Source organism: Hemibagrus wyckioides, linkage group LG02, assembly GCF_019097595.1.
Source record: "Hemibagrus wyckioides isolate EC202008001 linkage group LG02, SWU_Hwy_1.0, whole genome shotgun sequence".
NCBI classification, from domain to species: Eukaryota; Metazoa; Chordata; class Actinopteri; order Siluriformes; family Bagridae; genus Hemibagrus; species Hemibagrus wyckioides.
Window position 1 is genome coordinate 24,387,731 of NC_080711.1, and position 14,596 is coordinate 24,402,326.

General features: G+C 39.5%; 1 protein-coding gene across 3 annotated transcripts; it reads left to right on the plus strand.

Annotated features, from left to right (window-relative positions):
- Positions 1 to 3,318: 3,318 nt before the first annotated feature.
- pigq (phosphatidylinositol glycan anchor biosynthesis, class Q) lies at positions 3,319 to 12,933 on the plus strand. Of its 3 annotated transcripts, XM_058408935.1 has the most exons (12): positions 3,319 to 3,453; positions 4,331 to 4,453; positions 4,933 to 5,636; positions 6,316 to 6,447; positions 6,548 to 6,668; positions 7,268 to 7,394; positions 8,355 to 8,508; positions 10,608 to 10,719; positions 11,038 to 11,118; positions 11,224 to 11,338; positions 11,752 to 11,813; positions 12,223 to 12,933. In XM_058408935.1, exons 3-12 carry the CDS (start codon positions 4,972 to 4,974, stop codon positions 12,373 to 12,375), a joined length of 1,722 nt encoding a protein of 573 aa, XP_058264918.1. In that variant the 5' UTR covers positions 3,319 to 3,453; positions 4,331 to 4,453; positions 4,933 to 4,971; the 3' UTR covers positions 12,376 to 12,933. The 3 variants fall into 3 exon arrangements, with proteins under 3 accessions (XP_058264918.1, XP_058264926.1, XP_058264908.1); XM_058408943.1 differs by lacking the exon at positions 4,331 to 4,453 and having other exon boundaries at positions 3,321 to 3,453; XM_058408925.1 differs by lacking the exon at positions 3,319 to 3,453 and having other exon boundaries at positions 4,131 to 4,453.
- Positions 12,934 to 14,596: the final 1,663 nt, after the last annotated feature.

Sequence of the window (14,596 nt, forward strand, 5' to 3'; positions counted from 1 at the left end):
ACCTCCATCTGTGCTTTGTGTTTTGTTTCCTTTAACTCAAGTCAGTGCCTGGAAATTCACAACACCGTGAGAAGGTCCAAAGTCATACCACATAACACATACCCTGAGCTGCTTTTACTTTTTATTTCTTTACATTTCAGACTTTAAATCAAGAAGAAACTAGAAGCCCGGGTGCAGCAGTGAGTTAATTTCATTTATTAGTTAACACGTCCTAACCTGTCCTTCTGAGGGAGGGGTGTAAAGGATTTTTGGTTTCTAGGTGGAAGAGCTTGTGCATGTGTTTTATAGTTTATCTACAAAAACAGAAGAAAATTTCCCTTTTTTTCCAGGGGCTGCTTCTGAATATTTAAAGGCCTCAAGCAACCACAATCATTTTATTTTAGATGCAAGAAAGAAAAGAATTAATACTTCATTCGCTTGGACGAGGAAAAACAGTGAAATAAAATACAAGCAACTGAACAAGAACTGTATATCCACAGAATTAAACCTCTTAAAGTAAATGAAATAAACAAACAAACAAACAAACAAATAAATAAATAGCTCTGAAAATAAAAAATACATAAATAAATAAAAATACATAAATAAATAAATATGTATCAGCACTTTATCATCATTTCTTCATTGGCTGTACTCCGATGAGCTCGGGTCCTCTGATGTTAGAACCCTATTTAGAACCCTTTTTCTGACAGGATGGTTTTTACACTCAGTTTCTGGGTTTGACATAGAACCTCTAATGTTTCCCCAGAGCAACAACCCTTTACAAGTATTTAGAGATTGAAAAAAAAAATGGTTCTTTACGGGCCCATCAGATGAGTGTTTAACTTCCAAATAGGGTTCTACTTAGAACCCGTTCTGATAGGAAACACTTTGCTGTATGTCGAACAGTTCTTCAAACCAAAGGACATTTAAAGGTTTTCTTTTCTTTTAATATTTGGAGCCTTCTCTGTCAGGGTAACACTTTGGGTTCTACAGAGAACCTTCTCCATTTTTAAACATAATAGACTCTAAGGGCGCTTTAATGGTTGACTTTATGATTACGGATTATTGAGATGCTTTCTGATAGCAAATGAAATTTAGTCAGACAAATGAAGAACTTAAGTATAAGGGTTCTAAGAGGAGAAGTGAGGAGTTTGTCGAGCAGGTTGCTTGGTGCATTAACTTTTTACTAGTTGAGTCGCTTCATGTGAAGAGGTGTTCTTAGAAAATAAAAAAAGTTCCTTAAGGGTTCTTTGGAAAAGGGTTCTGTCCTTGATGTAGAACCTTTTAGGTCTCCCCTATTGATGCAAATGAAAGTGTTGTATTTTTTTTTTTTCACTCTGCTTTTCAGACTGCGACAGGAAGAAGAGTTCTGAGAAATTCAGGTGTGTGCAAATAAAAAGTCTTTCCAGGAATTTAAAAAGACGATGCAGTCCTGTTAAAGGGACGGTTACAGGAAACACAGGAAGTGTCTTGAAACCACATGACTACTTCTGCTACTCAAAAACAAAACACCAAACCAAATCACCAAGTGACAGGCAGTGATCAGCACCTTCTGACCAATCACAGTTCAGAATCCCCACACCACACTGGAATGCTGAAATTCCGCTGAAATCTGGGAAATTACTTCTATGCTCTTGAAAAGAACTTCCAGGAACATTGATATTTAGGAATGATTTTGTTCTTGCCATAAAAAATGAAAAAATTTCCACCTTCAGCATAATTCTCTAAAAGTGTTTTCAATCCAAATGTTCCTGAGCGGTTCTTCTGTGACTCTGAGGAACCATTTTTTGGTATTGTTTTTATTAAGAGGAATATTTCAGCCCTTTCTGTAAATTACTCACTCAGAGTCTTCCTGCTCTGTGTATTACAGTATATACCGGCCATCACGTGACTTCTGGCTTCTGTCTGTTTTTGCTGATTGAAAAGATAAATTATCAGAGAACTCAGGTGTCTCACACACACGCATAAGGCAGGATGATGTGGTCATGAGTTGTACAATGATTTATAAAGGATTTCTTAACAGTTTACTGGGTGATTTATGTTTTTGGGGCCACATCAATCTGAGAGTCTGAACAGTTCGGGGATGACCCCTTCCTGTTCCAACATGACTGCACACCAGTGACCAAAGCAAGGTCCATAAAGACATGGATGAGTGAGTTTGGTGTGGAGGAACTTGACTGGCCTGCACAGAGTCCTGACCTCAACCCCATAGAACACCTTTGGGATGAATTAGAGTGGAGACTGTGAGCCAGGCCTTCTCGTCCAACATCAGTGCCTGACCTCACAAATGCACTTCTAGAGGAATGGCCAAAGATTCCCATAAACACACTCCTAAACCTTGTGGAAATCCTTCCCAGAAGAGTTGAAGCTGTTATAGCTGCAAAAGGCGGGACAACTCCATATTACATTCATGTTCATGTGAAGGCAGATGTTTCAAAACTTTTGGCCAGACTTCCATCAGGAATCCTGTAAAAACTGGGAGAGAAGGAATATCTGCTGTATTTTTATACCTAAATTCTAATTAATTACTGATTATTCTGTGTATTAGGAGAAAAATCCTTCCAAATTTTCACACTTCCTGTTTTTGAAGATTCTGACTCATCCATGTGCGGTTTTCTGGAAGTTGAATCATGTCAGCTGGACTTATTTCTGGTTAAAACAAAACATTTCACTACTCATCCAAGCAGCTTCTTCAGGGAAGTCGGCCTCAAGGACACCTAAAGACCCACCAAGACTTTTACATTCTCTGCCTGTTACCCCACTTTACTACACTCTCTCTCTTTACTCGCCTTCTCATTACATCCTAACAACTTCCCTTACTCCTAACACCTCCCTCAATCTCACCTTCGCCTTGTTCCCTTAACGAGGCTGTCCAGGGAAGGGGGGGACCCTTGACCCTGAAGGATGCTCGGATGAGTAGTGAAACTTAACTAGAAAGAAGTTCTATGAATGACCCAACTTCTACACAAATACTGTTGCACTGTTGCGCCACCTGCTGGTCATTTTTTCACAGAATCCTGTGCAGTCAAGTGAACAAATTTGCATCCAAATGCTATTTGTTCAGTTAAATAAAATACTTTTATATGCATTCTTCATAAATAAATAAATAAATAAATAAATAAATAAAACCCAGAAACTTCTTTTTCTATTGATCATGTACAGTGTAATCTATATATTTCTTAGGAGGATTGTCCCACAGTGTCCCAACAATACTTGAAAGAAGTAGAGAAATATCTGTATTTTTCTTCTTTAAAATAATCTTTTTTATCTTTTGTGAACCTCCACAGGAAGAGATGTGTAAACCCCCCAAAACTCTGCATGAGTCTTTAGTTCCCACCCAAACTCCACTCTTATCTCCTGCAGCTTGTTATCATGGACAAAAGGCTACAGGGGGGAAAGCGCGCGTTTTTTCTTGCAGTATCATTTAACTTTCTTTGACCAGAGTGACTGCTGGGGTCTCGACTGGACACACAAGTGAGTAACCTCATCTAAAATACTGAAATATTGCACTCTCTCATTGTTTATTATGGGTTATAATGACAATTAATCGGAAAATGCAGTAGTTTAGTAGTATTTTAATATAACATGATACATTTTAGGTCATGGTGAACCTGTGTGAAACATTTTCTAAGAAATTGTGAATTTACTTATGAATTTAAACCTAAAATATTATGTAAAGGCGTCTTCAAATATATATAGTACAGTACAGTATAGTACAGTATATATTAAATTTTTAATTACAGTAACACTGAAAGGTATGTAGTATAAATTAGTATATAAAGTATATATTATAATATAAATATAAAATAAAATATAAAAAAGTATATATTATAGTATAGTATAAATTAGTAGTATAAAGTAGTATAAATTAAAAGAGGGCAAAAAATTTTTAATTTAAACCTTTATTTTGTATTCCTATTATTTATTCGCATATCTAAGCACATTTATACTGTATTAAAACTATTGCCGGAACTCAAGTTTTGGAATGTTGTTTTATCCGGCGCTTGTTTTACGACGCACTCTTTAACAAAATGGCTTCGGGTTGTAATACAAAAAGTCTGCACGTTTGCTAAGTAGGTGTGCTATGTAGGGTACAAGTAGTAGTTCTTACCGCGTTAGCTGTAGTGCACTTGAGATTAATAAGGGAGGCATTTGGGACGCTGCATGGTTAGCTGTTCTGAGTGTACACTCAGCTCTATAGCATGTTAAATTGTATTTAACTTAGCATTTAAAGCTAATGTCTTACTGAACGGTTAGAAAGTTGGCTAACGTGTTAAATTAGCGCTTTTAGCTTGAATGCGTACAACCGCCTCCTCTCTTTATTTTCTACTTAAATGTGTAATATTTTTAGGTTTTTGTAGCAGGTTAGTTCAACAGCTAGGAGAAAATCGATGGCACTTTTGCTGGAGGCTTCTGGTTTCTATAGAAACGGCTACAGGACCCAATATGTGAAGGACAAAAAGGGGACATTTGGGTAAACACTTGATTTTTCTTTAAAATATATATATGTGTATAGAAAAGAAAACCATAAAGTGTGATGTTTTTGGTTGCTTAATTGCAAATCAATCATCTGTCTGTAATTATCGGTGTGAATATGTGACTTTTTACGCTACGTGAAAAATATCGCGGTTTTTTACGATATCACGGTATGAAGAGCCAGCTCGGGTTATTCATAGTTAAAATAATTCATAATAATGAATCATTTAAACTGCTGACTTATTGTTAAATAACTTGTTAGAAGGACAGGAATTTATGACAAAAACTACAAGCTAATCATTGTTGCTGAAACATGTGAGTTTAATGTTAAAGATTTCTCCTGAATTTTTATTTCAGATCGTTAAAAGTCAGTCAATTAAAAAAAAAATAGACAAAAGTGTAAATGATAATTGACTGAAATCTGTTTCCGTTATTCACCAGAACTCATCCAGGTACCTTTCTGTGTTTCATCAACAGGTTTTAGTCACTTGGAGATTTATTTTTTTAAGTGCAGTCATGGTGCTGAAGATTTTCTTCCCGCGATGCTGCAACATGGCTGACAGCGGTCTGCTGGTGGGGCGCTGGATCCCGGGCCAAGACACTGCCGTGGTTCTCGCCGTCGTTCACTACCCCTTCATACCTGGCCAGGTGAAGAAGTACCTGAGCGATTTGCGCAGCCAGATTCAGGTGGATCTGACCGTTCTGGGGTCGTGGAGCTTATCCAAGGATGGCCAGAAGGAAATGGACAGCTTCTTGAAGGACCTCAGCACCATCTTCCCTCACTCACGCTGGCTGCAGCTGAGCCGTGAACCCGGTAAGAGAGGCTTCGCTTGTGAGGTGGTGTGCAAAAACGGCCACGCGCCGGCAAGTGACGAGGAAGACAAAATCATCTTTGTTCATTATGATCAGAGGAAGGTTATGCTCTCGCAGCTTCATCCCGTTCTTGAAAACGGCGCCGATGTGGAGTCTTCAGAGCTACGTGCGGTTTTTCACACAGTTTCCCGAAGCGAGCCGCTGTTCCTCCTTGACAAGTACGACGACGGGCCACTGAAGCTGACCCACTGGCAGTCGGACGGCAGGGAGGCGAGCATCATCATGGAATTGGTCAAGCAGGCCTCCGTTCCCATCTGCATGCTCCTTACCATGCTGGTGTGTTGGTGGAAATGGCTGTGGAGCTTAAGGTGAGCCGGGATTAGAGAACACTTAGAGAGGGTTAGTCACGTGTACATGTTTTTAAACAAAGATGTATCACAATACAACACATACCATACTTAACAATACACAATATTTAGCACAATTATTTATTTATTTAGTTAGTTAGTTTATAGTGTTGCCGCCAACATTTAATTGTTTTAATTAATAGTGCCTTGGTTTTGGACCAGAAATTTTAACAAAGTTCTGAAATAAGAAAACTCGATAGATACTTTGCATGGAACTCACAGATTTTAATGTGTATTATCGAACTGATTTATTTATTGCAAGTCAAGAAATACAATCATAAATTATAACTTGCACCTTTATTATTACTTTAATAATAATAATAATGTAAATATTAATCAGCTGGCTAAACTAATGAATGAATCAGTCACTTTTTGTTTTTTGGTAATGTGCTGTTTTAAGAGTAATTTGTTGTTTTTAGTGCCCTCTGATGGCCATGAGGTGAATTGCACTGGATTGCTTTGGGTGGAAATTAAGACACTTCAGATTATCAAGTTTTTTTTGGTGTATTTATAATTTTACAATTCATTCAGGTCTATAAGCATTTTGAAAAATGATTGTTATTTTTGATCCGATCTAATTTCCACTCTGACGGTTGTATTATGATGCTACAAATGTGAACCCCATTTTTTTTTCATACAGACTTCTGAATATTTGGCCAGTCTGCTTTATTTCGAGCAAGCTGTCCACCTGCGTTCAGGCAGGATACAGAACCGATCATTTCCAAACCGTCTTCTCGACCCGGAAAGCCACGACGCACATGGACTTCATGAGGTCCGAGATTCGAACCCTATATTTTTGTATTTTTTTTTTTAAAAAAAAGTCTTTTATACACAATCTAAACCTCATGTTTGTGTTTTTCTTCTCTCTGTAGGAAGGCAAACATGTTTGTGTCCTTCTTTGTGGACATAGCTCTGGGACTGCTCCTGATCTCGTGGCTCTACAGAGAGAACCGTATCAGCCAGCTCGCTAACACCTTAGTGCCGGCTGCTGATGTGAGCACTGTTTACACTCGCAACACAACACACAAAGATAGAAAGAGCTTGTTGACGCACCGCTACACCTGATTGCAGTGTTTAACGGCTGTCTTGAATCAGAATCAGGTGGGCGGGGTTTAAACATCAGGTATGTAGGCATTGACTGACGAGAAATCCTGCCTCGATGATACAGAACTGATGTCGTAATATAACGTATCACCTGTCAGACAGAGTGAAGAAGGCGTGGCCTCACACTGTATATGTCAGTCTCGTTGATGGAGGTGTCACCTGTATACCTGTCACTCGCACTAAAGGAGGCCTTATTGTCATAGAGAATTTTATCCCACGTGTACAAGTTACATTACATTTAAATCAACAATCTGCATGTCCTACACACGGGCTGTTATAACGTGTTTAAGTTATAGACTATTTGTTTCTAATCAGATTTTATTAAGATCTAAATGTACAGGAGCAGCGTTGGGTTCTGCTGCAGGTGGAAATGAACTCTGTAGATGTTATAAACATGACGGTTTACAGTAGAAACAGTATGCTTTAGATACTAAGCCGCATGCTGTGTGCAATATAAACAGGTAAAGCTGTTTGGTTTTGTCTTCCAGCATGTGGCCAAGGAGCTGCAGGAGTTGCTGGAGTGGCTGATGGGCGCCCCCGCTGGTCTGAAGATGAACCGCGCTCTAGACGAGGTTCTGGGAAGATTCTTCCTCTACCATATCCACCTCTGGATCAGTGAGTGATGGCTGTTCTTTCACAGAGAGTAGAGGTTGAATTAGAGCGGAGACGGTGAGCCAGACCTTCTCGTCCAACATCAGTGCCTGACCTCACAAATGTGCTTCTAGAGAGGAACGGTCAAAAATTCCCATAAACACACTCCTAAACCTTGTGGAAAGCCTTCCCAGAAGAGATGAAGCTGTTATAGCTGCAAAGGGCGGGACAACTCCATATTACATTCATGTGCAGGTAAAGACAGACGTCCCAGTTTTGGCCTGGCTCACAGTCTCCACTCTAATTCATCCCAAAGGTGTTCTATGGGGTTGAGGTCAGGACTCTGTGCAGGCCAGTCAAGTTCCTCCACACCAAACTCACTCATCCATGTCTTTATGGACCTTGCTTTGTGCCCTGGTGTGCAGTCATGTTGGAACAGGAAGGGGTCATCCCCAAACTGTTCCCACAAAGAGCATGAAATTGTCCAAAATGTCTTGGTATGAAGCTGAAGCATTAAGAGTTCCTTTCACTGGAACTAAGGGGCCGAGCCCAACCCCTGAAAAACAACACCTGAACTCAGTGATCTGGAGGGGTGTCCCAATACTTTTGGCAATATAAGTGTATTTTAGCATTATTTTATCCTGTTACTACACTGACCTTTTAGTTCCTTAAGAGCTCGTGGTCGCTGTTGTAGAATGGACATTATTTACATTTACATTATTTACTGTCCAGTGTCACCCAAATGAGGATGAGGTTCCCTTCTGAGCCTGGTTCCTCTCAAGGTTTCTTCCTCAGATCATCTCAGGGAGATTTTCCTCACCTCTCATTATGGATAAAATAGGGAAACAGTAAACTAAACAAATTATTTTTACTGTTACTCGATCCATACTCAGAGGCTGGAAAATGGTTTAAATAGATTTTTATTTGATTAGGATTTAAAAATAAACTCTGACATCATGGTTCAACCCTTTTTTGCGTCCTCAGGCTACATCCGTCTGATGTCTCCCTTTATCGAAATGATCCTGTGGTACGTCGGACTGTCCGCATGCCTGGGCTTGACCTTCGCCCTTTCCGTGCTGTCGGACATTGTGGCGCTTCTGACCTTCCACATCTACTGCTTTTATGTGTATGGAGCAAGGTAAGGCATGGCATGATGACATCTACATAACTTACTGTTGGCAAAGAGACAATAAAGATGGAGGATGTACAGGAAGTCCCACCCTGAAACTGGACACAAAAGAGCTCTCAGATACAGGAGACTGCAGAGACATTAGTGTTTCATTTAAAAATAATTTAATTTAAAAGTAATAAAGCAGCTAGAGTTAAATCCAGGAGAGGGGAACCACATCAGTTCTGGATGAATCTATACAACGAATCCTAAATACCCTGCATAGTGCACCGAGAGAGAGAGAGAGAGAGAGAGAGAAACAGAGAGAGAGAGAGAAACAGAGAGAGAGAGAGAAACCATTTTGGGATTTGGTTTTCATTCTGTAAAGAACTTCAGGAATAATGACCATATAAAATGTCAGTGATGGTATCCTCACAACTTTTTTGTGCTTCCATGGTGGTAAGGAGATCAGAAGATGTGGTAGATCCTGGTGGTCTCATTATTTTAGCAACAATTTAATGGCAAAGACAAGGCCGGGTTAGAGTTTATAGGTGTGTTCTTCTTTTAGAAACATAAAACCCTGAGCTTATATTGCTAGAAATATTATCTGGTAACATTATTTATAGGTTCTATTTCAGCTGTAATTCAGTTTGAGAAACACAGATCAGCCATAACATTATGACCACTGAGAGGTGCCGTGAATAAGACTGAGTATCTCCTCATCATGGCACCTGTTAGTGGGGGGGATATATTAGGCAGCAAGTGAACATTTTGTCCTCAAAGTTGATGTTAGAAGCAGGAAAAATGGACAAGTGTAAGGATTTGAGCTTTGAGTTTGACGAAGGGCCAAATTGTGATGGCTAGACCACTGGATCAGAGCATCTCCAAAACTGCAGCTCTTGTGGGGTGTTCCCGGTCTGCAGTGGTCAGTATCTATCAAAAGTGGTCCAAGGAAGGAACAGTGGTGAACCGGCAACAGGGTCATGGGCGGTCAAGGCTCATTGATGCACGTGGGGAGAGAAGGCTGGACCGTGTGATCCGATCCAACAGACGAGCTACTGTTGCTCAAACTGCTGAAGAAGTTAATGCTGGTTCTGATAGAAAGGGGTCAGAATACACAGTGCAGGACGGGTCAGGGCTGTTTTGGCTGCAAAAGGGGGACCAGCACATTGTTAGGAAGGTGGTCATAATGTTATGACTGATCGGTCTATAAACAAGTCTGAAACATCAGAATCTGAAGCTTTTCTCCAAATGTGTAACAGGATTAATAAACACTACAGCTGGGGTGTATCATGCCTGTTGAACATTTACGTGATATTTTATACCGAAACTCTCGCTCTATATTGTAGACAAAGTGTGAAAACTGGAGCATTAGGAACTATTGATGCTGAAAATCCACCAGCAGAGGGCAGCATTGGTTCTTTTCATGTTGGAGACTCTTCGACTTTTACAATATTAAATATTAAAAATAAAGAATGCTGTGGAATTGGAATACGATTGTACAGTATTCTTGGTGTACATCTAAAAATCTATTTCTTTGGCTGAGGAAGATTTCTAAGTAAAAGTCCTCACATAGTCTGTATAATTCTAATGATCAATGTGACATGCTCACATGTTGGGTGTCAGCGGTGATGACACTAATTTGCTGTTTAATCATTTAAGGCATGAGCTACCATCAGCCAGGCTTAGACTATTAATAATAAAACACTTCCTTGACAGTTTGACTAAAAAAATGACAATAAGAAGCTAGTAATAGAAGTGAAATGACATTTTCTCTCATAAAACCAGGGCTACGATTCTTTTTCTCCTCCTGCAATAGTTTGTCGATTGTCACGTCGATGTCTCGCTGTGTAAAACAGGAACCGGGTCAGTACATGATTCTGATTGGTTAATCCTGTTTCTTACCTTAGCAGCCGGGAGCGGATTAAATGATTAAATGCTAAATCAATTGTAATGCCTTCATTGACCTCTTCTGGACATTATTATAGCACAAAAATGTTATTTGTGCAATAAATCTTCTGTGACGATCTTGATAACATTCAAAGAACCTTGGTATGCTTTTTAAATTCTGCATAATAAAGTTAAGAAAGAAAAGATCTGTATGTTGTGAGCCGTCTGTCTCTCTGCAGGCTCTACTGCCTGAAGATCTACGGCCTGACGTCTCTCTGGAGGCTTTTCCGTGGAAAAAAGTGGAACGTCCTGAGACAGCGTGTGGACTCCTGCTCCTACGACCTGGACCAGGTAACATACACCTTCTTTGCACTATTTTGCACCATGGAATAGAAAGGACTTTGTTCTTTATAGGAAGTTATTTATGTGATAATTGCTCACACAGCACAGTAGCTCAGCACAGAGGAGGTTAAAGCTATTGCACTTTCTTAGTAAAATTAAATTAAAAGAAAATAATCAACTTTAGAAGGTAAAAGTTAACTCTGCTTCACCCTTCGTTGATTATTTTCCTCTGACAGTCGGCCCCGAGGGTTATTTCTGCGTTTCAGGTCGTATTTGCTTTATTGTGGTTTATATGCTTTTGTTTTTTATTCTGTTCTTCTTCTGTAGTTGTTTCTCGGGACTCTGCTCTTCACCATCCTGTTGTTTTTGCTCCCCACCACCGCTCTGTATTACCTGGTTTTTACTCTGGTGAGTGAAACAGATCAATACACGAGGAAATGTATGTTTTATTCATAAAGCTGCGATGTGGACGGTGGAGTCGGTGGACTCATGAGTGCTGCTGTTTGTTTGTAGTTGCGGTTGTTGGTGGTGATGTTCCAGGGTCTGATCCACCTCAGTGTAGACTTCATCAACTCCTTCCCTCTGTTTGCCATGGGGCTGCGTATATGCAGGCCGTACAGACTGGCTGGTGCGTCTCACACACGCATACACACCTGCATTGTGCACGTTACCTTCACTTCTTATATTTTTGCTTATAAACCTTGTTTATCCAGAATAACATTAACACTCATCAATCAGCTAGGCTTTTTAAAAGACAGATATATTTTATATTTCCTTTCTACTCAATGTTCACTCTGTTTATGGCAGTATAACATGCACTAATTAATATTCATTACACTCCTAAATATTCATTATGTACTTAGTATTCACTTTACACCCAGTATTCCCCACCGTATGCTATTGTTCATAGTACATTCGTTAGTGTTAACGTTATTAATGTTTCTTATACCTTTGTTATTGTTCATTATACACTTGTTAATGTTTATTATTCACTTATTAATATTCAATCATGAATATTTGAATACTGTGTGTATGTTTCAGAGGGCGTGAAATTCTGTGTGCTGCATGAAGAACCCGGTGCTCCACTTCACCTGCTGATGGAGGTAACACACTTATAGCATACATACTGCTCTTCACTCTACATGCTCATATTCATGTTTCCTGTCTGTTTGTCTTACAGTTTGTCTGTGTTTCTATCAATATGTCTATCTATCTCTTTATATTATGCACCAATGAAGCATAACATTAAGACCACCTGCCTAATATCGTGTCGGTCCCCCTTTTGCTGCCAAAACAGCCCTGACCCGTCCTGTCCTGTGTATTCTGACCCCTTTCTATCAGAACCAACATTAACTTTAACAATTTGAGCAACAGTAGCTCATCTGTTGGATCGGATCACACGGTCCAGCCTTCTCTCCCCACGTGCATCAATGAGCCTTTACTGGTCATAATGTTATACCTGATCGGGGTATCTAAGTAAGTGTGTGTGTGTGTGTGTGTGTGTGTGTGCAGATTAATCCTCTGCAGTGCAGTACAGTGCTGCAGTGTTATCGCATCGAGACGTCTGGCTGCTCGTCCAGAGACTCGTGGCTCACTTTGTGTAAGAAGCTTTTTGTAGGAGAGCTCATTTACCCCTGGAGGCAGAAAAGCACCAAGACTGATTGAAACACACCTGAGCCTCTCCTGAACTCTACTACACACCCCATGACCCCATGAGCAGCCTGATAACACACTGACCTCCTGCACTCAGTGTCTGTTTAAGGTGGAATCGGAGGTGTACTTTTTTTTCTAATTAACTGAATGACCTTACTCTCATGGTCTGGAATTTCTCACTCAGGCATCAATAATTAATATTTTAATCCTAGTCTTAATAAATACTAAGAAAAATCAAGATGTTTTATATTATCTTATTGATTTATTGTTGATTATACACTATCTTGGTACATTTACTAGATGTGTTCTATTTTTGAGAAGGTGCCATTTGTAACAGTCAGCAATTATTACATTTCCACATCTACACTTCCACAGATACAAATAATCTCAGCCTCTTCAGTGTACAAATAAAAACCTGAAACAATAATGTAGTGATTTAGTGATTACTCGTCTGTATCAGGTCAACAAAACAAATGACCAGTCCAGATTCATTCAGTTTTAGTGATTTGTTCAAACAGACTGAATTGTTTATAAATAAATCATTTCTGCTTCACACACTCCTCCTTTAAAGCTCACGACTCGTGCCAAGTTCTTTAATTCTCTTTGTTGTGTTAATTAGAGACTCATTAGCATATTAATAGAGCTGAACAAATCAGATTGTAAGAAATAAATTCCCAAGTGATTTATGTTTGCATTATAATATTATCTTTATAAAGCAATCATGCAGCCATGGTGTGTTCGAGTTATTGAGTGCCTTCCATTTCGCAGGTGTGTGTGCGCGTGCGCGCGCGCGTGCACATTTTGCAATCTGTTAAAGATTTTAGTTTTCATTCCTGCATGATCTTGCTGTCTGTATGTATCTGTCTGTTTATTGGTCTGTCTGTCTGTCTGTCTGTCTGTCTCTCTCTCTCTCTCTCTCTCTCGCTCCCCCTCTGTGTATTCTGTGTCCTTTAACGGCACTCACATTATTGAATTATATACAAACTTCTATTTCATAAAAATGATGGAGGTGGTGAGGCTCTGCTTATTAAAGCAGGCCATTAGAACCTCCGTTGTGTGTGTATGTGTGTTAAAAGCTCTCCAGATGTCCCCTCATGCCCCATGAGACGATCACGTTTCTCTTATACAGACACGTTCCAGGCACAAAGGCTTCATACAGCAATTTGCATTTTTAATCTCTTCCCTGGAAAGTGGGAGCATGTTTGTGCTTTAATGTTCCAGGTGACCTTTCACCTCTCGCTGGCCTCTTAACCCTCTCCAGCTGTCGTGCATGAAGTGTCTGGAGACCAATGGAAACGAGGAACTGATCTTTGTGTTATTTATTTATTTATTTATTTATTTTGTGTGCTTATCACAGAATAGTGTTACTGTAATTCTATAATGCTGAGAAAACAGATTTAATCCTAATGGCTAATAATTCTTCAATCTGTTCTACATTTTTATCTCTTCAGTAGATCTAAATCCATCTGCCTGCCTTCAGTCTAGTGTGGTGAATGTGGCAAATTTAATTTCTGGAATGTGTGTTTAGATAAGGAAGATAAATAAGAAATGCATGACTTGGAAAAAAAGAAACAGTGGATGAAACTGAAAATGTATGTGTGTCTTGTATCTGTTCCATTTTATTTTATTTTGATCTATCTTTCTATCTATCTGTCTATCTGTTTCCATAAGTGTGTCGTTCTCGTTATGTCTGTTTATCTGTCCAGATATCTGTCTGTCTTTCTGTCTTTTTATCTGTCTATCTCTCCCTCACTCTGTCTGCATGAGACGTAAGATGTGTGTATGGCGTGATGGGAATTCCGGCTCTTATCAGTGAGTCAAATCATTCCATTCCATTCAGTTCGCGTAAGAGTCGACTCTTTAAGGTCCAAAACGGCTCATTGCTATTTTTCCGGCTCAACCTGACAGATTTAGCTCACATATTTACCCCGTGATATTTTCTTTAAAATTAAGGCAGGGTTTTAAACGTTCTAATAAACAAGATAACAATACTGTGCGATACAGATAGATACTCCCTGATGGTTAATGCTGATTCATAAACACAGCTGAGCGACAAACACAGGGCTGGCTCACTGTTCACGCACTCACAGTAATGACCAGAAAACAAACAGGGTTCCGGGGAAACACTTTTGATTAAAACGAGAAATCATTTACAACCTAGCTGCTTTAACTACCTATTTCTACACTGATCGAAATGCATGACTCGCATGTAAGTCGGCTCTCGACGTAAAGG

Bases quoted from the DNA above. Each gene is read 5' to 3' on its own strand.
- pigq (XM_058408935.1), top strand. From the start codon at position 4,972: ATGGTGCTGAAGATTTTCTTCCCGCGATGCTGCAACATGGCTGACAGC. The intron at 8,509-10,607 runs GTAAGGCATGGC...GTCTCTCTGCAG, and splicing joins TTTTATGTGTATGGAGCAAG to GCTCTACTGCCTGAAGATCT. The intron at 11,119-11,223 runs GTGAGTGAAACA...GTTTGTTTGTAG, and splicing joins ATTACCTGGTTTTTACTCTG to TTGCGGTTGTTGGTGGTGAT.